General features: G+C 43.3%; 2 protein-coding genes across 2 annotated transcripts; both read right to left on the reverse strand.

Annotated features, from left to right (window-relative positions):
• Nucleotides 1-818: 818 nt before the first annotated feature.
• Nucleotides 819-7,054, reverse strand: LOC133115006 (apolipoprotein L3-like). Its single transcript, XM_061224704.1, has 3 exons — nt 6,543-7,054; nt 1,948-2,851; nt 819-899 (listed from the first exon to the last, which is right to left on the reverse strand). The coding sequence occupies exons 1-3, from the start codon at nt 7,052-7,054 to the stop codon at nt 819-821; spliced, it is 1,497 nt and encodes a 498-aa protein (XP_061080688.1).
• A 4,109-nt stretch (nt 7,055-11,163) lies between these two features.
• Nucleotides 11,164-19,674, reverse strand: LOC133115077 (apolipoprotein L4-like). Its single transcript, XM_061224800.1, has 5 exons — nt 19,392-19,674; nt 18,424-19,017; nt 16,984-17,019; nt 16,457-16,561; nt 11,164-12,589 (listed from the first exon to the last, which is right to left on the reverse strand). The coding sequence occupies exons 1-5, from the start codon at nt 19,403-19,405 to the stop codon at nt 11,674-11,676; spliced, it is 1,665 nt and encodes a 554-aa protein (XP_061080784.1). The 5' UTR covers nt 19,406-19,674; the 3' UTR covers nt 11,164-11,673.
• Between the last annotated feature and the right edge of the window lie 1,039 nt (nt 19,675-20,713).

Consider the following 20,713-nt stretch of genomic DNA (forward strand, 5'->3'; position numbering starts at 1 on the left):
GGTTCAGAGAAGGGCAACCATGTATAAATATAAGAGTTACAAGGATAGACTTAGGATGCTTAATCACTTTAAGCTTAGTGAAATGAGGCTTTGGAGGGATTTGATTGAGGGTTTTAAATTTATTAAAGAGATTAAAAAAGTCAGGTTGAAGCACGAGAGGGCAGAAATGGAAACTGGCAAAGTAGAAATTCCGCTTGATACGTGTTAAGATTCTATCTAGCTTTTAGGCAAATTAGGCAGTAGGCACTTTTCGGGGTAGGAAAAGGCGACCTTATGTTATGTTACGTTATGTTTCTTAACCCACTTATCAGTAGGTCAAGCTAAATTCCTGAAGAATTACTCATTGCCAAGGAAATAGCACACAATATATGGTTAACCATAGATAATTAATATAAGCATCTGTCATTCATTTTAGCTTACATTTACATTTACATTTTTGTCATTTGGCAGACGCTTTGAATCCAAAGCGACTTACAAGTGCATAGGTTCTTCCACAAGTTAAAGCATCGCATCCATAACTAGTAAAATACACATGAAGTGTTGTTCTAAACATACAGTCATCACAAGTACAATTTGTTAAATTGCCCTTATCTTCCACAGGACGGCAGGCAGCGATCCATGCCATCCTTTTCCCATCTCTTTGATTGCTGCCGTACGTTTTTATTGTCCGGTTCAGTCGTTCCACCATTTCTGGTCCTTCCATCCGCTTGCTTCTAGCCCAGAGCGCAAACGTATGTTAGTTCTCCCACCCATAACCGTAGGTGGAAAAGCTTTTCTGCATCTGGCAGGCGAAAGGCTGGTGCTTGAGACAATTGCTCTTATAATCCAGTGAAGGCCTCTTCCTCTTCAGGTCCCCACTCCAATTTTTCACTTCCTGGTTTCCCTCCTTTCAGCATCCTCTGCAACGGCAACACCAGCTCCCCCAAAGTCTTGTACATATGATCTGTAGTAATTGGCTAGGCTCATAACCTGTCTCAGTCCAGTTACTGTAGTACTGCAGTTACTGCAGGGCGGCCTGTAGCATAGTGGTTAAGGTACATGACTGGGACCCGCATAGTCGGTGGTTTGATCCCCGGTGTAGCCACAATAAGATCAGCACAGCCGTTGGGCCCTTAACCCTGCATTGCTCCGGGGGAGGATTGTCTCCTGCTTAGTCTAATCAACTGTACATTGCTCTGGATAAGAGGCTCTGTATTTGTCTTGCACATCAGCTGAGGGAGTCACTCCGTAACCGGACAATCCTCTGTTTATTGGGATACCAGTAACCGGACTATCCTCCGTATCAGAGTAAAAAGTCCCAATAGTTATGTGAAATGAACATACATTTGTAATAAATGAAAAATAACAAAACACTTAAATCAAAGAAATATTTTGTAGGTTAAACATTTTGGTTAACATTTTCTTTAAGCACTAAAATATATATGGTAATTGGCTCACGGCCCCTCACTAATCACTAAACTACCAAAAACTATGCAAAATGTAACTATCTGCATCATAAAATTGCATATTTGTAAGTTGTGCATGACGGAGATAACGTTATTTTCATGATAATTAGACTAGCTTGCTTGCTCGCGAGTACTGATGCTAGTAATGATGAAATTACAGCATGAAGGTTGCAACTGGCAAGACCTAGTGAGCTACTACATAGTTTTCTAACTGATATATAATATCAAATTCACCGTAAGCAAACTGTGGCTGGGGACGTGGGGCTTTTAAGTTGTATTTGGAAGTTGTATGTCGGACGATGATGGACTGAAACTGACAAAACCATATGGGGGGGTTGGACAGCGGAGTATTAATTTAATACAGTGTATTTTTACGTGGATACTACTATACATTTCCCTCTTTATATTTGATAGACTTTCAATAACAAATAAATAAAAAATAAAATACAACTAATACCAGCCAAAGAAAGCCAAGTAACTTTAAAGTGTGCCTTTTTTGTGCCTGGTAAAATGGCATCCGTAGGACCTCCTCACTCCTTTCGAAGCTCAATCTCCCAATGCACAGAGAGTGATAGATCTTCTCCCATGCATCCAGCTCGGTCTTCCACAGACTGGCCCTCCTGCGGATGACCTTTGACACATCGCTCTTGTCCCCATTGGCCAGGCTGATGCTGTCTTTGTAGATGAAGAAGATGTCCACGCCAATGAAGAAGGCGTTGAGGGCGATGAACCCCGCCCTGGCAGACTTGCTTAGGGCGAGGGGAGTGCCCTTAGCCAACTGCCCGAGATCGTCCGCCATGTTGGGAATCTTTCGGGCAGCATTTGACTTTGAGGCCAACTCTTTGGCTCTGAGCACCTTTTTGGCTGAAGCACAATCCACTAAGCCATCTATCCCTTTAGACACGGAATGTGTGGTTTTGGCTAAAGTCACAACACGTGTCGCAACATCCAGCCCATCTGGCACCGTGTTGGGTATAATGCACCTGGCCACTTGCTCCAGACACTTCTGCATAGTCTTCACATCTTCAGAGAATCTCTGGAAGATTTCATTGATCTTCTTCCTGTGGTGAGTGTTGACCGATAATTCGGTGATACCTGTAGCTAAGCTGCTCAAGCCACTGGTGACCCCCAGCCCAACGCCGACCATCGTGAGGGTCAGCGATGCCCCCGCCGTGAAAGGGGCCAGAGCCAGGCCCGCGATGGATGCAATGCCTCCCACGAGGCTCACACTGCTGCCCGCCACACTGGAGATGCTGGCCCCCATCTTCATCCTGTCCAGCTTCACAGCTTCTTCCTCCAGAGCCACCAGGAACTGCTGCATCCTGGAGCGGCGCTGGCTGAACAGGCCGATGAACCGCTGGGCTGATCCCCTGAACAGGTAGGTCATCCTGAAGTGCCGGTCTGATCTGAGGGGGAGAGGTTTCACGATGAGCCAGGGCTCCAAAACATTTTACTTTACACAATAGATCTCTGGGTAATTTGTCCACTCCCTTCTTGTATTACATTTGTGTTACATTTATTTCCACAATATAATTCAAATACATCCACAATTTTTATTGACATACAATGCAGTCTGTAAGTACATGGACAGTGATGAAGACGACCATCAATGTCAACATAACGTCAGAGGGCTCGCCACAAGATGCAAACCCCTGGCAAGCCTCAAAAATAGTATGGCCAGGTTACAGTTTGCAAAAACGTACATTAAAAAACCTGTAAAGATCTGGAACAAAGTGTTATGAATAGATGAGACAAAGATTAAACAAAAAAACTAAACTTTCTTTCTATAATGGACTTCATTAATTAAGATAAGCTAAGCTAAGATTAATTAAGCTTGAGACTAAATGCAACAGGCTGTCAATGTATTTGTTCCAACCAGCCAGAAACTGACCAAAAAAGTTATTTCAATCATTTTCCACTGCTGCACAGTGATTTATTAAAATCACTTTTTAGTTTTTCAGTGATTTTCCACGACTTCAGCCAATATTTTCTGTGACAAACACACAGCCTTATTTATAAGTAATCACGAGGCTATGGATCTGTGCCAGGGTGGTTGAAGTTAATGGACTTTGCCATTAGGAAAAGTATAAATGCAAACAGTTACACTTGAACTCCCATTTTCTGCTGCCCTGCTTCTGCTCTTTTCCAATTTTACCACTTCTACCATCCATAACCATTACGTTAATGGCATTTGGCAGACGCTCTTATCCAGAGAGACATACAGTTGATTTTAGACTAAGCAGGAGACAATCCTCCCCAGGAGCAATGCAGGGATAAGGGCCTTGCCCAAGGGCCCAACGGCTGTGCAGATCTTGTTGTGGCTACACCGGGATTAGAACCATTACATTACATTACATTACATTATTGGCATTTGGCAGACGCTCCTATCCAGAGCGACGTACAGTTGAGTAGACTAAGCAGGCGACAATCCTCCCCTGGAGCAATGCAGGGATAAGGGCCTTGCTCAAGGGCCCAACGGCTGTGCGGATCTTATTGTGGCTTCACCGGGATTAGAACCACCGACCTTGCGTGTCCCAGTCATGTACCTTAACCACTACGCTACAGACCGCCCTCACTACATCAGGGACAAGCCGTTATCAAAGCAAACAAAACACCTGTTATAACTGCACCTATATCACACGCAATTAATTTACTGTAAAATGTCTCTGTCGACATTAAACCTCAGTCAGGATCAGGATGTACTTACCTGATGCTCCTCAGATGAGTCAAATGTTCATACATGTTCTGAATGGCTTTGTTGGTCAAATTTGGGCATGGGGCTTTCTTTGTCCTAGGAAGAATGAGAAAAATCCGGCAATGAATTTAAACGTGTTTGGTGAGTATAATGGATTCAAAAATAATGCCACCAACAATCATTCCACGGTCAAAGTCACATAGATCACATTTTATCCCCGTTCTGATGGTTGATGTGAACATTAACTGAAGTTCCTGACCCATATCTACATGAATGTATGCATTGCACTGCTGCCACACAAATGGCTGAATATTATACCAACTTATTCATGTGACATTTTTGTGATTAAAAATGTTCCAAATAAAGTGTTCAGTGAGTGTATATTAGTACTGTATGTATAATGTGTCATGAATGTAAAACTAATAACTGATACGGTCTGTATACATTAAGAGATTCAAAACACAATATATATTCACACATGCAGAAACACAGGGGAAAGGCTTCAACGGGTGAATGTATTGGGGGAAATATTTCTCCTTACCTATAATTCATTCCAAGAATTGATATACTTCCTGAACTGGAAAAAAACAGAAAATATCAGCTGTGAAAATTGTGTCCAGTCTTCCAAAACTGATTTCCATCACTGATTCTAGAGTCTGTCTGCACTCTACAAATGCAAAAGGGCCATTCCATGTCAACTCCTCGAGGTAGCACCACTCTTTTTCTTGATAAGGTAAGGGAGCGGGATCCGAGGTCCAAACGCGACCAAGTTGGGTTCTACAAGTCACAAGACGTGAGATAACCACTGAGTGTTTTCTGGGGACGTCCCAAGAGACCAGGGACGCCCCCAGAGGAGGACGGGTAAACCATAAAGGGACTCCCCGGCAATTTAGGCAATGAAGAGAACGACCTATAAGAACCGGTGGACAATTTTAATCTAAGACCTTTGAGGGAAAACTTATGACATAGGTAGCCTACGCAAATTGCGCCAGGGAGGAAAACTACGCAGGCTCCTACGTGTCATTAACCTTAGTGTAACACATAACAGATCGGCACTAAGAAGGAAACAAAAAAGCATAAGCCACCCGGGTATGAGGTTCATGCGAATGTAACCCGACTACACCAGTGACCGACAAAGACGACACAACCACGAAAACAATGCATTGTGACAAAACGCAATGCCTCCCTATTCTAAAGTAAATGTCAGATTGTTACCAAACTGGGAAACCGCACTCTACTGAAAAGACACATAATGGCACCAAGACCAATATCCACCTACAGATAGAGGAAATATTGACCTCTCCTGACACTTGTAGGCAGTCTGAACCAATCTTAATTACCAGCGGGTCTCAGTATTCCTGGGTCCACTTCAAGTTAGCCTAAAGCTCCTTACTTCCCAAAGGTAGCTATTAAACAAGACGGAATCAAACTATATGGACAAATAGCCAATGAGAGCAAGCGTGCGGAACAAGGGTGCAATAACCTCAAAACTCTTAACACTTGGCGTAGACTGTAGGAAGCTGCGACCGGGGTCTCAAACTCCCAGTGGAATCCCATCTTCCTACGGTCTCTAACATTCGTGCACCAAAATAAACGTGAAAGTGAAGATGTCAGACTATCCTCGTTACCCTAAGTTGACAGAGAATTGCTACGTGTTTAGCTCCCAGAGACTCCATCATAATAGGTCATAAAGAATCGTCAGTCACACCTCACATAATGCACAAATGAAAATAAAATAACATGCTATGGTGAATGCAACAAACAAAGAGAAACAGGACTTAAATAGACAAGCACGCAGCTAACCTTGATCAGTAATCAGATCCCACGCAATTATAACCATTTATCAGCGCGAGGACATTGATTACCTAATTGTCATTCATTGCCAAAGTGACATTAATTACCAAAATAGGCCGGAATGCGTCAAGGATTCCATCTAGCGGTGCAGAAAGGTAATGTCTGGAAAAACTAGCCAAATCCCTACCACAACCATGACAGTTAATGCTGAGACATAGACCTCCTGAGAATTGAAGCTTCATACTCCATTTTGTTTAGCCATTTAAAATTTGCTCGTGTGACGATGAAAGACATGTCATTACAAAAAATGAGGTCCAAAATTTAAGAAATTTGTATTTACAGGTAATCTAATATGTAAAATTCATATCTAACCTACATCTACTTTTGTATTGGAGATATTTGGTTACTGGTGACCATTTTGCTAGGTCATATCTCCAAAAGTAAACAGTATTTTTAGTGTAATTTTATTTCTAAATTAGAGTCATCTGAGAGGACTTTCTCACTGTGTAAGGATAAACACATGACTAATAACATTAGCTGAGATATGGAAAACATTTATTTGGCCATTTTTGGCTCATTTAGAGCTATGATTGAAACATTAAAAATACCTTTTCTGGAGCTTCTCACACAGCTCCTGGGAAACCCTCAAGTATTTGTCCAGCTGGAAAGCCAGCAGGTCCACGTTCACCAGGCTGGGCCGAAAGAATTTGCCGTCGTCTCTCTTGAAATGGAGCAAAAGCGGACAGGCTCCCCTGGCGGCGATGATGACTGAACGAACGGCATCAGCGCTCACCCCCTCAGGGAGCTGGCACACCGGATTCTCCTCCTCGAAGACGGAGAGCGACGTGACCGCCAGCATCTCCACAGCCTGCAGGAACGGGGTCAGCTTCTCAAGCCCCTTCAGGGTGTCTTGGAGCAGGCATTCCAGCTCCTCCTCCAGCTCCTGGGCCCTGCTCTCCGCAGTCCCCTTTGTGACGTCTCGCATCCTCTTCAGCTCAGACTTTCTCCGTTGGAGCCATTCTGAGTGTCTGTCACAGAACTCCTGCACCGTGTGAATACAGCCCATGGTGTCTGAAATGTAGCCAGCAGCCAGCTGATCCAGTTCCTCCCTGCAAGGCATTGACTTGGTATTGAATGATTGAAGTAACAAGGAACAAACAAGAATTTTACACTTTATTCATTGAACAGTTAGTAGCTTCAGTAGTGGGTGGAAGAACCATACACAGTTACAACAGCCTGGCACCTCAATACCAACAGGAGAATACACTGTTTGACATTGGCAGGGAAATTAGGTACATTTAACCACCCACATAATCAGCTGAGCTGCTCATCCCACAAATGCATGATCCTGACAAATGGGACATTATTGTAAAGGGCAATTAACAGGCGTTCCGATTATAGAAGATATTTATACAAGATCTGGTACATACAATGTATTCTCAAACACAGAACAGGAAGACACTGTATGATTTAACGGGGAATATTGGACACCTTTACTTATCTCACCGTGTATGGACCATGATCATTGTCTGGGGCTCTTGTTCAGCGCTGTCTGAACTCGCACTTCAGCAAAATTGAGCTGCGTCGTCTGACTGGAATCTTGTTCAGCCACCTTCCGTAATAAAATATGAGCGAGTGCAGTGGAAGTTTAGTGTCGTGGACAAGAAAAAAAAAGAAAAAAGAGAGAGCATGAAAATGAAACCGAGGTGCGACAAAACATTATCCGTAAACTGAAATCTTCACATTTCCCTCAGTCCAGCTTCCTCATTGTTCGCCGCAAATCTTTCAGACCGTTTGCAAACACAGCGAACAGAATGCTAACGGAAAAAAACGTTCGCCTGTTTGCTGAACTTCAGGCACAAGTTATGAACTAGATAACGTTAGCGTTTCATCCGCAGATACTCTCATTCAGAAACACTGAAGGTAAAACAAGCGTGACAGCTCCATACACTACATACACTACACTCACTACACTATCAAGCTTCCGCAACGGTAGACATGTAGCAACTGCGAGTCAGCGAGGCCGGCAGACCCAGCAAGGTTAAGATGGTATGGTGCAGTAGGGGTGTATGAAATAATTATAAAATAGGTAAGAAGGATATCTAAGCGTTTATACCATCTGTGCTGTTATTTTCACCTGTAATAGGGAGGAGGTAATCATTCATTATGTTTTTTTTTTGGGGGGGGGGACAAATTCACCTCTTCTAAATATTGAGGGGGACATGTCCCCCCTGTCCCCCCCTAAATCTACGCCCCTGATAACACTTATTCTCCATACACAATGACAAGGCAGATGTGAGCAGTGTAATCATTCATCATCAAATCAGGTATTTGCTATATAATGTCAGTATGTGCATTCTCCTAGTAGGGTGTGTTGGTTAGGAGAAGGGATTAGAAACTGTGAGATGGTCTACAGGTTAGGGGCGGGGGGTGAGGTTATGGTGCATGAAAACCAGTTACCAGATATTAATTTGAGGGTCTTTAAGGGTTCTTACTTCTTCCCTTGGGCCAAGCTTCTTCCCAACCATGAACTCCCCAGTGGGGGGAGCAGTTCAGCACAGCCCCACCGGGTCTGTCAATGGGTTGGTGAGTATGGCTGTTTACATCTCCAGTTTACTTAGCTATGTTCTGTTGTTCATTGTGTTACTTATGTTTCCTCCTGAGTGACCGGACCGATCCATTGTATAATTGTATCTCAGCAAAATGAGTAGCCATGCCACTCTTTGTACATTGCTTTAATATTGTATTTTCTTCATGGTCATATTGTCAATAATAATAATTCATATTAATTGCAGCTCACCCATTGGTTACAATCTCAACATCCATCCATCCATCCATCCATTATCTGAACCCGCTTATCCTAATCAGGGTCGCAGGGGGGCTGGAGCCTATCCCAGCATACATTGGGCGAAAGGCAGGAATACACCCTGGACAGGTCGCCAGTCTATCTCAGGGCACACACACCATTCACTCACACACTCATACCTACGGGCAATTTAGACTCTCCAATCAGCCTAACGTGCATGTCTTTGGACTGTGGGAGGAAACCGGAGTACCCGGAGGAAACCCACGCAGACACGGGGAGAACATGCAAACTCCACACAGAGAGGCCCCGGCCGACGGGGATTCGAACCCAGGACCTCCTTGCTGTGAGGCGGCAGTGCTACCCACTGCACCATCCGTGCCGCCCCACAATCTCAACAAATTATATATATTTAATTATACAACTTTACATTATTGGCATTTGGCAGAGGCTCTTATCCAGAGTGACGTACAGTTGATTAGACTAAGCAGGAGACAATCCTCCCCTGGACAACGCAAGGTTAAGGGCCTTGCTCAAGGGCCCAAGGGCCCAATGGCCCAATGGCCCAATGGCCCAATGGCGGTGCGGATCTTATTGTGGCTACACTGGGATTAGAACCACCGACCTTGTGTGTCCCAGTCATGTACCTTAACCACTACGCTACAGGCCACCCCAAGGGACAGGTCCAGTCCATTGTCTCTATTTCTCAGTTTGCGTTCCAGCCGTGCCGATATCCACAATATATGCACGGCTAAATTGAATGTTCACACAGCTTTTAATATCATTCTGTGTGTAGATCGCCGTTATCTACTTAACATTATCATCATCTTGCTGCTAGTAGCCTACCAAAGTAACGCAATCACCTATATGATACTGCTACTTTGGGCTGGTCTCTGAAAGTGAAACTTGTATTTCTGTTTGTGACTTTTTTAGGCTTCACTTTCCCAGAAACTCTGCTGTTATCAGAAAGCTGCTCCTCCAGAGCCAGGGCCTTTCCTTCCCTCAGTGACGCCTGGAAGGCAGATGTGCCTGCACATGCACACAAGTATCTTCACATTTCCATGTATACATTATGCCCATGCGTCTTATTATGAACGTGTATTTACTGGTTGTTTTACTTTCACTACATCTGCACTCTCATTTGGAGAGTGAGCATACATTTTTCAAACATTGAGCAACAATCAAAACGATACATTCTGGGGACATTCAACTCTAGCCATGCCACTCTTTGCACATTGCTTTAATATTGTATTTTCTTCATGGTCATATTGTCAATAATAATAATTAATATTAACTGCAACTCACCCATTGCTTACAATCTCAACAAAAGGTACTTATATTTAATTATACAAGGGATAGGTCGCGTTCCAGTCGTGCCAATATCCATGATGTACGCACGGCTAATTGGAATCTTCCCACATCTTTTAATATTAATCCGCCTTTGTAAATCACTGTTGTCTACTTTGTAGCCGAAATTTACCTAATGTTGTCATTATTTTGCCGCTAGTAGCCTAGCAAAGTAAAAGAAAGCAAGTGATTTTAAAGTGTCCTTTGACCTACTCGGGGATTTGGAAAGGAGTAGGAAAGGTGATGACCAAGATGAGGACCAGGGCCTATTTTCTTTTATTAAAAAAAAAAAAATGTTTCAAATCAACAAATAAACAAACAACAAAGCAAAAGTGACCAAACTTAACTGTCCAAATACCCCGATCGTAATGCAACCCTCTTTCTATGAATGCTAATCAATAATATTGCAAAATGTTTGCACTTAACGATGTTGAATAATGGAAAACAAGGTTTTAAACTTTTTATAGACAAACAGCACTAAGAAGAACATTAATTTCATTAATTAGTTGCAGTTGAATAGTGAAAAAAAACAGAAGTTAAGCTTTTTAGAATAAAAAACCACAGTGACTGTGAATTGATACAGCGCACAAGCAATTAACAAGCAGTCAGTCCTTGTTGCTGTCAGTGGCCTCATCCACTTGCCGTGCAAAGAGTTTCTTTTATTTAGTCAATGAGCTGTTCTTCCAAGTCATTTGATTTATCATGTATAAGTCTGGACTTGGTGTCCGTGGATAGTGGGATAGCCTTTAATTTTTTTTTTAATTTTGGCACTTGCCTCATCGAGCATAGTTCAGACCATATCTAATGCAGCGGGGAAGTATAAACTTTTCTGCTATCGCATGAGGTGTTTTACATTGCGCAACATGATAAGAAACTTTGTATGAGGCCATTTGCGCTTTGGCAGTTACCGACGTGACTGGTCTCTGGTCACTTCCCCTTCTGCTGTGATTGGCTTACACATTCTCATAGACTTATTAGGAAATATTTGTGGTGCGACTTCTAATAAGTCACCTGACTTTTCATTACGTATTTATCTTTTGGCTAACCACTCCCCCTTATACTTTGAGCTTAAGAAAATATTGGTAGTTACAGTGCTCAGTGAGCATATATAAAAAATAATAGGCAAGGCAAGTTTATTTATATAGCATATTTCATACAGCAATGACAATTCAAAGTGCTTTACAGAGAGCATACAAATACAGAACAAAAAGAATAGATTAAAGAAAATAAAAGTGTATAAAAAATAAGAATAAAAATAAGTGTATATATAATACAATGAGAATAAAAATGAGAATAAGATAATAAAAATAATATATAAAAAGTAAAAGAGTAAATCAGAGTGATAGTGTTAACTCTTTTTTAGCCTAGTTTTGAATATATTTCGATTTTGGGCCTGTTTGCCTCTAGTAAAAACTTTACATTGATGTATTTATGAATTCATCTCTAAGTCGGATTTCAGAAATAACTACGTACTCATGGTTTTCTGCATAAGCCACTATTTAAGATACAATTTGATCGTAACATTGTTATGAAAATGAGGCCACAGGTTTCACAACATTGCAGTTGTTACAGCCAAGAGTATTCTTCAGCTAGGTGTAAAATGGCCTCCGTAGGACCTCCTTACTCCTCCTGAACCTCCATATCCCGATGCACAGAGAGTGATGGATCTTCTCCCATGCATGCAGCTCGGTCTTCCACAGACTGGCCTTCTCGCGGATGACCCTTGACACTTTGCTCTTGTCCCCATTGGCAAGGCTGATGCTGTCTTTGCAGATGAAGAACAGGTCCACGCCCATGAAGATGGAGTTGAAGGCGATGGACCCCACCCTGGCAGACTTGCTTAGGGCGAGGGGAGTGCCCTTAGCCAACTGCCCGATATCGGTGAGATCGGCCGCCCTGTTGGGGACGTTTCGGGCAGCTTTTGATGTTGAGGCCAACTCTTTGGCTCTGAGCACCTTTTTGGTGGAATTACAATCCACAATAGTTTTTATCCCTTTTCTCACAGAACGTACGGTTTTGGCAGCCTTCACAACACGTGTCGCAACATCCAGCCCATCTGGCACCGTGTTGGGTACAATGCACCTGGCCGCTTGCTCCAGACACTCCAGCATAGTCTCCACATCTTTAGAGAAGTTCTGGAAGATTTCATTGATCTTCTTCCCGTGGTGAGTGTTGACCATTAATTCGGCGATACCTGTAATTATGCTGTTCACGCCACTGGTGACCCCCAATCCCGTGCCGACCATCGTGAGGGTCAGCGATGCCCCCGCCGTGGCAGGGGCCAGAGCCAGGCCCGCGATGGACACAATGCCTCCCGCAAGGCTCACACTGCTGCCCGCCACGCTGGAGATGCTGGACCTCATCGTCATCCTGTCCAGCTGCACAGCTTCTTCCTCCAGAGCATCCAGGAACTGCTGCATCCTGGAGCGGCGCAGGCTGAACAGGCCGATGAACCGCTGGGCTGATCCCCTGAACAGGTAGGTCATCCTGAAGTCCCGGTCTAATCTGAGGGGGAGAGGTTTCACTATGAGCCAGGGCTCCAAAATGGTTTACTTTACACAATAGAACCCAGGATAATTTGACTGCCCTTTGTAATCTTTATTTAGTGACAAAGATGACCATCAAGAGAAGACGTTGTCAACATAACGTCAGAGGGCTCACCACAAGATGCAACCCCTGGCAACCCTCAAAAATAGAATGGCCAGGTTACAGTTTGCAAAAACTTACATTAAAAAACCTGTAGTGATCTGCTCAAGATCGGAAAGCCCACCACCTGATCAGTCAAACGTGGTGCAGGTATTATGGCTTGGGCATGTATGGCTGCCATTGGAACTCGCTCATTGATGTCACTGCTGAAGTATACAGAGACTTGTCTGCTCAGATCCAAGCAAATGCATCAAAACTGATCGGACAATGATTCATCATGCAGCAGGACAATAACATACAGCCAAAGCAACCAAGAAGTTTTTTTCGGGGCAATTTTCTTGACTGGCCAAGTCAATCACCTAATCTCAATCCAATTGAGCATGTATTTCAGTTGCTGAAGACCAGACTGAAGGCAAATAGGCCCCAAAACAAGCAGGAGCTGAAGAGGGCTGCAGTCCAGGCCTGGCAGAGCATCACCAGGGTAGATACCAGCACCTGGTGATGTCCATGGATCATAGACTTCAGGCAGTCATTGATTACAAAGAAGTAGCAACAAAATATTGAATATGATTACTTTCTTTCAGCTTGTGATAATTTGGCCAATTACTTTTGGTCCCCTAAAATGGGTGAACTATGCTTAAATGGGGCTGTTATTCCTACACCTTTAACCCAATATGGATGTAAAAACCCTCAAATGTTTGTTTGTTGGAGTACAGCAAAAATGTCCAAGTACTTACGAACTGCACTGTACATAAAATGCCTTGAGATTATAGGATAGGCCTTATAATTACGGCCAGGAATCTTTGTCACAGATACCGGGAGTTTTGCCATATATACACAGATTCTGGAATGAGCAGAGATCAAGATTTCAGTTCTTGTCGGGTGCTGTAATCAGATGTTTCCCCTCCCTGACACCAGTGTTTATACGCAGTGGTCTTTCGCTTGTTATGGTAACATCATTGATAACTGGCACTCAATCAAAGACTCAAACCTCACAACGTACAACATATTTTTCCAAAGCAAACTTAACTGATGGTAAGGTATGTAAGAATGTTTTATTTTTGTAATGCAATTTGAGCATGCACTTTGGGCAGCCTGTAACCTAGTCGCTAAGGTATATGACTGGGACCCGGAAGGATGATGATTCAAGCCCCGGTGTAGCCACAATAAGATCCACACAGCTTTTGGGCCCTTGAGCAAGACCCTGAGCCACACATTGCTCCAGGGGGTTGTCCCCTGCTTAGTCTTAGTCTTTGTCCTTTCTTTTCCAAGAACAACCTGCTTGACCCCCATCAGTCTGGCTTCAGACCTGGCCACTCAACGGAGACCGCGCTCCTCTCCATCAGTGAATCACTCCTTGCTGCGCGAGCAGCCTCCTTCTCCTCGGTCCTGATTCTTCTAGACCTCTCTGCTGCTTTTGACACTGTGGATCTCTCCATCCTCCTGTCCTCCCTGTCAGCAACAAGGATTTGCGGCACAGCCCTGAACTGGATTGAGTCCTACCTCTCAGGTTGCTCCTTCCAGGTTGGCTGGGCTGGTAGAGAATCGAAACCTCAGGCCTTTGCAATAGGAGTTCCCCATGGCTCAGTTCTTGCTTCTTTTCTCCCTTTACACTAGATCCCTTGGCCCTGTTATTACTGCTCATGGTCTGTCCTACCACACTGATGATACCCAACTCTTCTTCTCATTCCCAAAAGAGTTGAGTATCATCACACAGGTTTCAGCCCGTATCTCTGCCTGCCTGAGTGACATCCAGAGCTGGATGGACGACCACCATCTAAAGCTCAACCCAGGTATGACTGAAACCTCTCCCCATCTAGATCTCTCCATTTCCCGAGGGGATACCTCAGTGACGCCATCACCCTGTTCAAGGAACCTCGGCGTGGTGATGGACAGCAGACTGTCCCTCTCCGGGATCATTGCGGCGGTGACCCGGTCAGGCAGGTTCTTCCTATACAACATACGGAGAATCCGCCCCTTTCTCACCCTCTACTCGACCTAGCTCCTGGTCCAAGCGATTGTTTTGACCCACATGGACGACTGCAACTCTCTCCTGGCTGGCCTTCCAGCATCTGCCATCACACCTCTCCAACTCATCCAGAATGCAGCAGCTTGCCTGGTCTTCAACCTTCCTCACGTCACCCTCCTGCTTACTTCCCTCCACTGCCTGCTTGTCATGGCTCGCATCCAATTCAAAACATTGGTGCTAGCTTTCCTAGTAGTTAAGGGGTCAGCCCCAGCTTACCTCCAAAAGATCAGACCCTATAAGCCTACCAGACCTCTTCATTCAGCCACCAGAGGCCACCTGCCACCTCCCCCTCACCGCATGTCCACCTCCCACTCACGACTGCTGTCTGTTGTGGCACAAACCCCCTGTGGTCAGAACAGCAGGATCTCTTACCTTCAAGCGCAGACTGAAGATGCACCTCTTCAAGCTGCACTTCTCCCCTCCCCTCCCTACCTCCATGTAAACCTTAACTGTTGTCATTACTTGTGTTATTACGATGATACCTTTGCTAGTTTCATTTGACTAGGTAAGCTGGTTATTGTTCATATATTTGCATGGTGCGGTACATACTTTTTTCTTTTTTTTGAATTATAATCCATAAATCAAATAGACCAAGTAGGCCCCTGTAAGTCGCTTTGGATAAGAGCATCAGCTAAATTACACATTATTATTATTATTATTATTATTATTATTACTCTATTTATAGAAACATCCTGTTAAATTAAAGGTGAAAACTCTTTCTTTCATCTTTCTGTGATTTTCAACTAATTTTCCGTGACTGCTCCACAACTTCAGCCAATATTTTCTGTGACAAACACACAGAAAATACTTCTAATTAATCACGAGGCTATGGATCTGTGCCAGGGTGGTTGGAGTTAATGGACTTTTGCATTAGGAAAAGTATAAATGTAAACAGTTACACTTGAACTCACTTCTTGAAGTTTGATCAAAATGCTCTCATTGAAAACCAGGAATGTTTAGAATAATGATGAAGTTTGATTTAAATGCTTTTATTAAAACTGTGAAATGGTTAGAATTGAGAACAAGTGAATAAGTCAGCATGAGTAATTAGAACTGTGTGTCTGTTCAAACACATTGAGCTGCAAAGTACAGAGTTTGTTGAATGAAAGTGCAGAGAACACTTAATCAGGTGTTTAAAAACCATGCCATTGGATACGGCCTGTTTTGGTCTTTGCAGAGAAATGTTTTGAGTTAGTGATCACCAGCCAATTTGCCTGCATCATTATAGAGGCGAAAGGTTAAGACAGCTCAGCTTTCATGGAGTGACAGAAAATATTAAGGCGGGTTAAGAGAGACAATGTGATGTTATATGACAAATGATTGGTTAGCTATAATGTATAAAGACTAGGATACTTCCTACTGTTACTTTGGAATTCTCTGGTCTCTTGAAGCTTCTTGCACGGAACACACAGATTCCCCAGATTAATCTGTTTTATTTTAAACTGAAGATTTGTAATGAACAACTATTGACTCTGAATATTTCTTCAACATCATTGCTGCCAATACAACTTCACCCACATAAAAGGGACGAGGAGGAAAAGAGACAAAAATATTTCCTCAACACACTACAGCAGGAACAAGCCGTTATCAAAGCAAACAAATCACCTGTGATAACTGCACCTATATCACACACAATGAATTTACTGTAAAATGTCTCTGTTGGCATTAAACCTCAGTAAGGATCAGAATGTACTTACCTGATGCTCGTCAGGTCAGTCAAATGGTCAAACATGTTCTGAATGGCTTCGTTGGTCAAATTTGGGCATGGGGCTTTCTTTGTCCTCAAAAGAATGAGAAAAATCCTGCAATGAATTTAAACGTGTTTGGTGAGTATAATAAATTCAAAAATAATGCCACCAACAATCATTCCATGGTCAAAGTCACTTAGATCACATTTTGTCCCCATTCTGTTGGTTGATGTGAACATTAACTGAAGTTCCTGACCTCTATCTACATGATTGTATGCATTGCACTGCTGCCACACAAATGGCTGATTATTATACCAACTTATTCATGTGATTATCTAAAGTAAAAATGTTCCAAATAAAGTGTTCAGTGAGTGTATATTAGTACTGTATGTATAATGTGTCATGAATGTAAAACTAATAACTGATACGGTCTGTATACATTAAGTGATTCAAAACACAATATATATTCACACATGCAGAAAAACAGGGGAGAGGCTTCAATGGGTGAATGTATTGGTGGAAATATTTCTCCTTACCTATAATTCATTCCAGGAAATGATATACTTCCTGAACTGGAAAAAAATAGAAAATATCAGCTGTGAAAATTGTGTCCAGTATTCCTAAACTGATTTCCATACTGATTCTAGAGTCTGTCTGCACTCTACACATGCAAAAGGGCCATTCCATGTCAACTCCTCGAGGTAGCACAACTCTTTTTCTCTTTTCCTCTGTCTTGATAATGTAAGGGAGCGGGATCTGAGGTCCAAACGCGACCAAGTTGGGTTCTACAAGTCACAAGATGTGAGATAACCACTCAGTTTTTTTCTGGGGACATCCCTAGAGACCAGGGACGCACTCCAGAGGAGGAAGGGGTAAACCATAAAGGGACTCCCCGGCAATTTAGGCAATGAAGAGAACGACCTATAAGAACCGGTGGACAATTTTAATCTAAGACCTTTGAGGAAAAACTTATGACATAGGTAGCCTACGCAAACTGTGCCAGGGAGGAAAACTATGCAGGCTCTCAACAGCAATAAAGTGTACCTAAAACCTGGGAAGGGCAAAGTGAACGCGAGACAAATGAGATATCCTGTCTACTATTCCATTGACAAAGTGGGAGCACTGGCCCTAATACTAGAATGCACAGAAGCATTTAGAATTCAATTTGACTGAGGAAGCAGTCTTACCAACATCCATCCATTATCTGAACCCGCTTATCCTGAACAGGGTCGCGGGGGGGCTGGAGGCTATCCCAGCATACATTGGGCTAAAGGCAGGAAGTCCATCACAGGGCACACGCACCATTCACTCACACACTCATACCTACGGGCAATTTAGACTCTCCAATCTGGGTAACCTGCATGTCTTTGGACTGTAGGAGGAAACGGAGTACCCAGAGGAACATGCAAACTCCACACAGAGAGGCCCTGGCCAACCGGACCCTCCAAATAAATTGAAGTTCCATCCTTCATCTTTCATACATGGTCAACATTGGCTCAGGCGGTACGAGTAGTCATCTGGCAGTCAGAAGGTTGCCAGTTCGATCCCGCCCTTGGTGTGTCGAAGTGTCCTTGAGCAAGACACCTAACCCTCAAATCCTCCTGACCAGCTGGTCAGTGCCTTTGGCAGCCAATCTCCGCTGGTGTGTGAGTGTGTGTATGAATGGGTGAATGAGAAGCATCAATTGTGCAGTGCTTTGGCTATATAAATGCCACCAATTTACCATCTCAATCAACTTTTCTTGAAACATTGGTACTAAGTGAGTTTTGCTTATAGTAACAGTAATGGGACAGCTAATGGTTCTTCTTCATAATCAACATTTAATTTGGCATTTTATACTTAATAAATACATAAATAAATAATCACATATAAAACATTTTAATGACATTGTGAAGTGGCTTGGTAAAAGTGGAAGGTATCGATGATCTGCTGGGGAATCAAGGAGAATGTTGATATGATTGAAACATTAAAAATACCTCTTCTGGAGCTTCTCACACAACTCCTGGGAAACCCTCAAGTATTTATCCAGCTGGAAAGCCAGCAGGTCCATGTTCACCAGGCTGGGCATGAAGAATTTGCCGTCGTCTCTCTTGAAATGGATCAAAAGCGGACAGGCTCGCCTGGCGGCGGTGATGACTGAACAAACAGCATTAGCGCTCACCCCCTCGGGGAGCTGGCACACCGGATTCTCCTCCTCGAAGAAGGAGAGCGACGTGACCGCCAGCATCTCCACAGCCTGCAGGAACGGGGTCAGCTTCTCAAGCCCCTTCAAGGTGTCTTGGAGCAGGCATTCCAGCTCCTTCTCCAGCTCCTGGGCCCTGCTCTCTGTTACCTGGGTCATCTTGCTCCACATAATCTCCCAGACGGCCTTCGGCTTGTTTTTTGATTTTTTGTAGTGGTCAGTTGTGAGGTTGATCTTCTCCGCTCTGTCAGTGATGTCTCGCATCCTCTTCAGCTCTGTCTCTCTCTGTAGGAGCCATTTTGAGTGTCTGTCGCAGAACTCCTGCACCGTGTGAATACAGCTCATGGTGTCTGAAATGTAGCCAGCGGCCAGCTGATCCAGTTTCTCCCTGCAAGGCAATAAGAACTTACATTGCTGATTCCCATCAACACTCTTTCGGTCACATTGGCCAGTTCCCCTACCTCCAACCAGTGTGTCGGAGAGCACTATTTCAACTTTAGGCTGTATTTAAATAATTATTTGGCATAATGATTCAATTTGTGTCCTTGTATTCAGCTGTACTGTAGTGCAGACATGTGAAGCTGCCTGAGAATTCCATTATTTATTTTATTATTTCCAATGAATTTTCCTTTTCAGAAGCATTTTTACATATATATTTATCCCAGATCTGGAACATACAATGTTCATTCTCAAACCCAAGAGCACAAAAGGAAGACCTTGTGTGATTAAACTGGGAATATTCGACACCTTTACTTATCTCACCGTGTATGGTCCATGATTATTGTCTGGAGCTCTTGTCCAGCGCTGTCCGAACTAGAACTTCAGGAAAGTTGAGCGGCCTCGTCTGACTGGAATCTTGTTCTACCACCTTCCGTAATAAAATATGAGCGAGTGCAGTAGAAGTTTAATATCGTTGACAAGAAAAAGAGCGAAAACACGACAACATTCAATGGCACTCTCGGCAACAAAACGGCTGTGGTATCAGTTTCGGTCTCGAACTTTTAAGTGCAACTTCATCCCAGTCCCTAGTTATGTTTCATTTCCTGATAATCTGTTTATTCACGTCTTGATACTCCTCCAGTCACGCCCACATCTCGAACTAGTGTTGCTTCGCATTAATGTTGTTGACTTTAGCAGACGCTAAAATGCCCAGCTAATAATGTAGCTACAATGAATGGCACGCCCTACCGTGAACATACCTGTATGCACACCGCAAAAGACAGTTTGAATGTTCATTCATCTTTGTTGAATTCAGTTGAAGTTGAAAACCAGGTCAAGCTCCTATCGGATACTACTACCTTTTATATTATGTACCACTGCACTATTGTTCAATAAACATTCTCTCCAATGCAAAACATGGATTGTCTCATGCAAGATATTGGAAGAAAGTTCTTGCACACTTGGACTGTACATAAATGAGAGATTTATTACTTTTATACCATGGATTATTCCATGGAGATCGATTTTAAGAGCTCGAATACAAGTTTCCCTTTCAGAGAAAATTTGCTGTTATCAGGAATCCGCTAATGTTAACTCTCCTCCAGAGCCAGCGCTTTCCTTCCCTCAGTGACGGCTATAAGGCAGCTGCTGCCTCCAACACTGCAAACAGCCGGTCGGCCAGCGCGTTCAGCTCAGCCAACCGCAGATCATCTGTACATACCTCTTTGCAGGCCGTTTTTCTTTAATGTATTTGAATTAAATCTGTATCTACGTCACTGAGCTTTGTTAGTTCGCGAATCTGGTGGAATTTTTCACGTTCAGTCACACCCACATATCGAACATACTTCTCATGCACAGTAATGCAGTTGACTTTCCAGTGTTACCGGCCTTATCTTCTAGTTGCAAAACAAGACTACGAGGGGGAGTGTTATCAGTGTGTTATCAGCGGGTGATCGCTTCCTTTTCACAAAATTTCTAATAAAAGAAATCGTGCCCCGCTGATTGTGTGGCAAATGCGTGCCACATCAGAAAAGCACGCATATACCTGTCCGCATGCTGCAAAAGACAGGCAAGGCAAAATATAACATAATTTAAGTGACATTTCCCTCTGAATGAAAATTAATTGGCCACTTGCTCATGAACAT

The sequence above is a fragment of the Conger conger genome, chromosome 16 (assembly GCF_963514075.1).
Source record: "Conger conger chromosome 16, fConCon1.1, whole genome shotgun sequence".
Classification (NCBI taxonomy): domain Eukaryota; kingdom Metazoa; phylum Chordata; class Actinopteri; order Anguilliformes; family Congridae; genus Conger; species Conger conger.

Bases quoted from the DNA above. Each gene is read 5' to 3' on its own strand.
- LOC133115006 (XM_061224704.1), bottom strand. From the start codon at position 7,054: ATGCCTTGCAGGGAGGAACTGGATCAGCTGGCTGCTGGCTACATTTCA. The intron at 2,852-6,542 runs GTATTTTTAATG...TCTCCCCCTCAG, and splicing joins TGTGAGAAGCTCCAGAAAAG to ATCAGACCGGCACTTCAGGA. The intron at 900-1,947 runs GCACAAAAAAGG...TTGCCGTTGCAG, and splicing joins TACGGATGCCATTTTACCAG to AGGATGCTGAAAGGAGGGAA.
- LOC133115077 (XM_061224800.1), bottom strand. The intron at 16,562-16,983 runs GTAAGGAGAAAT...AATTCATTGCAG, and splicing joins TTTCCTGGAATGAATTATAG to GATTTTTCTCATTCTTTTGA. The intron at 12,590-16,456 runs GTAAGTACATTC...TCTCCCCCTCAG, and splicing joins ACTGACCTGACGAGCATCAG to ATTAGACCGGGACTTCAGGA.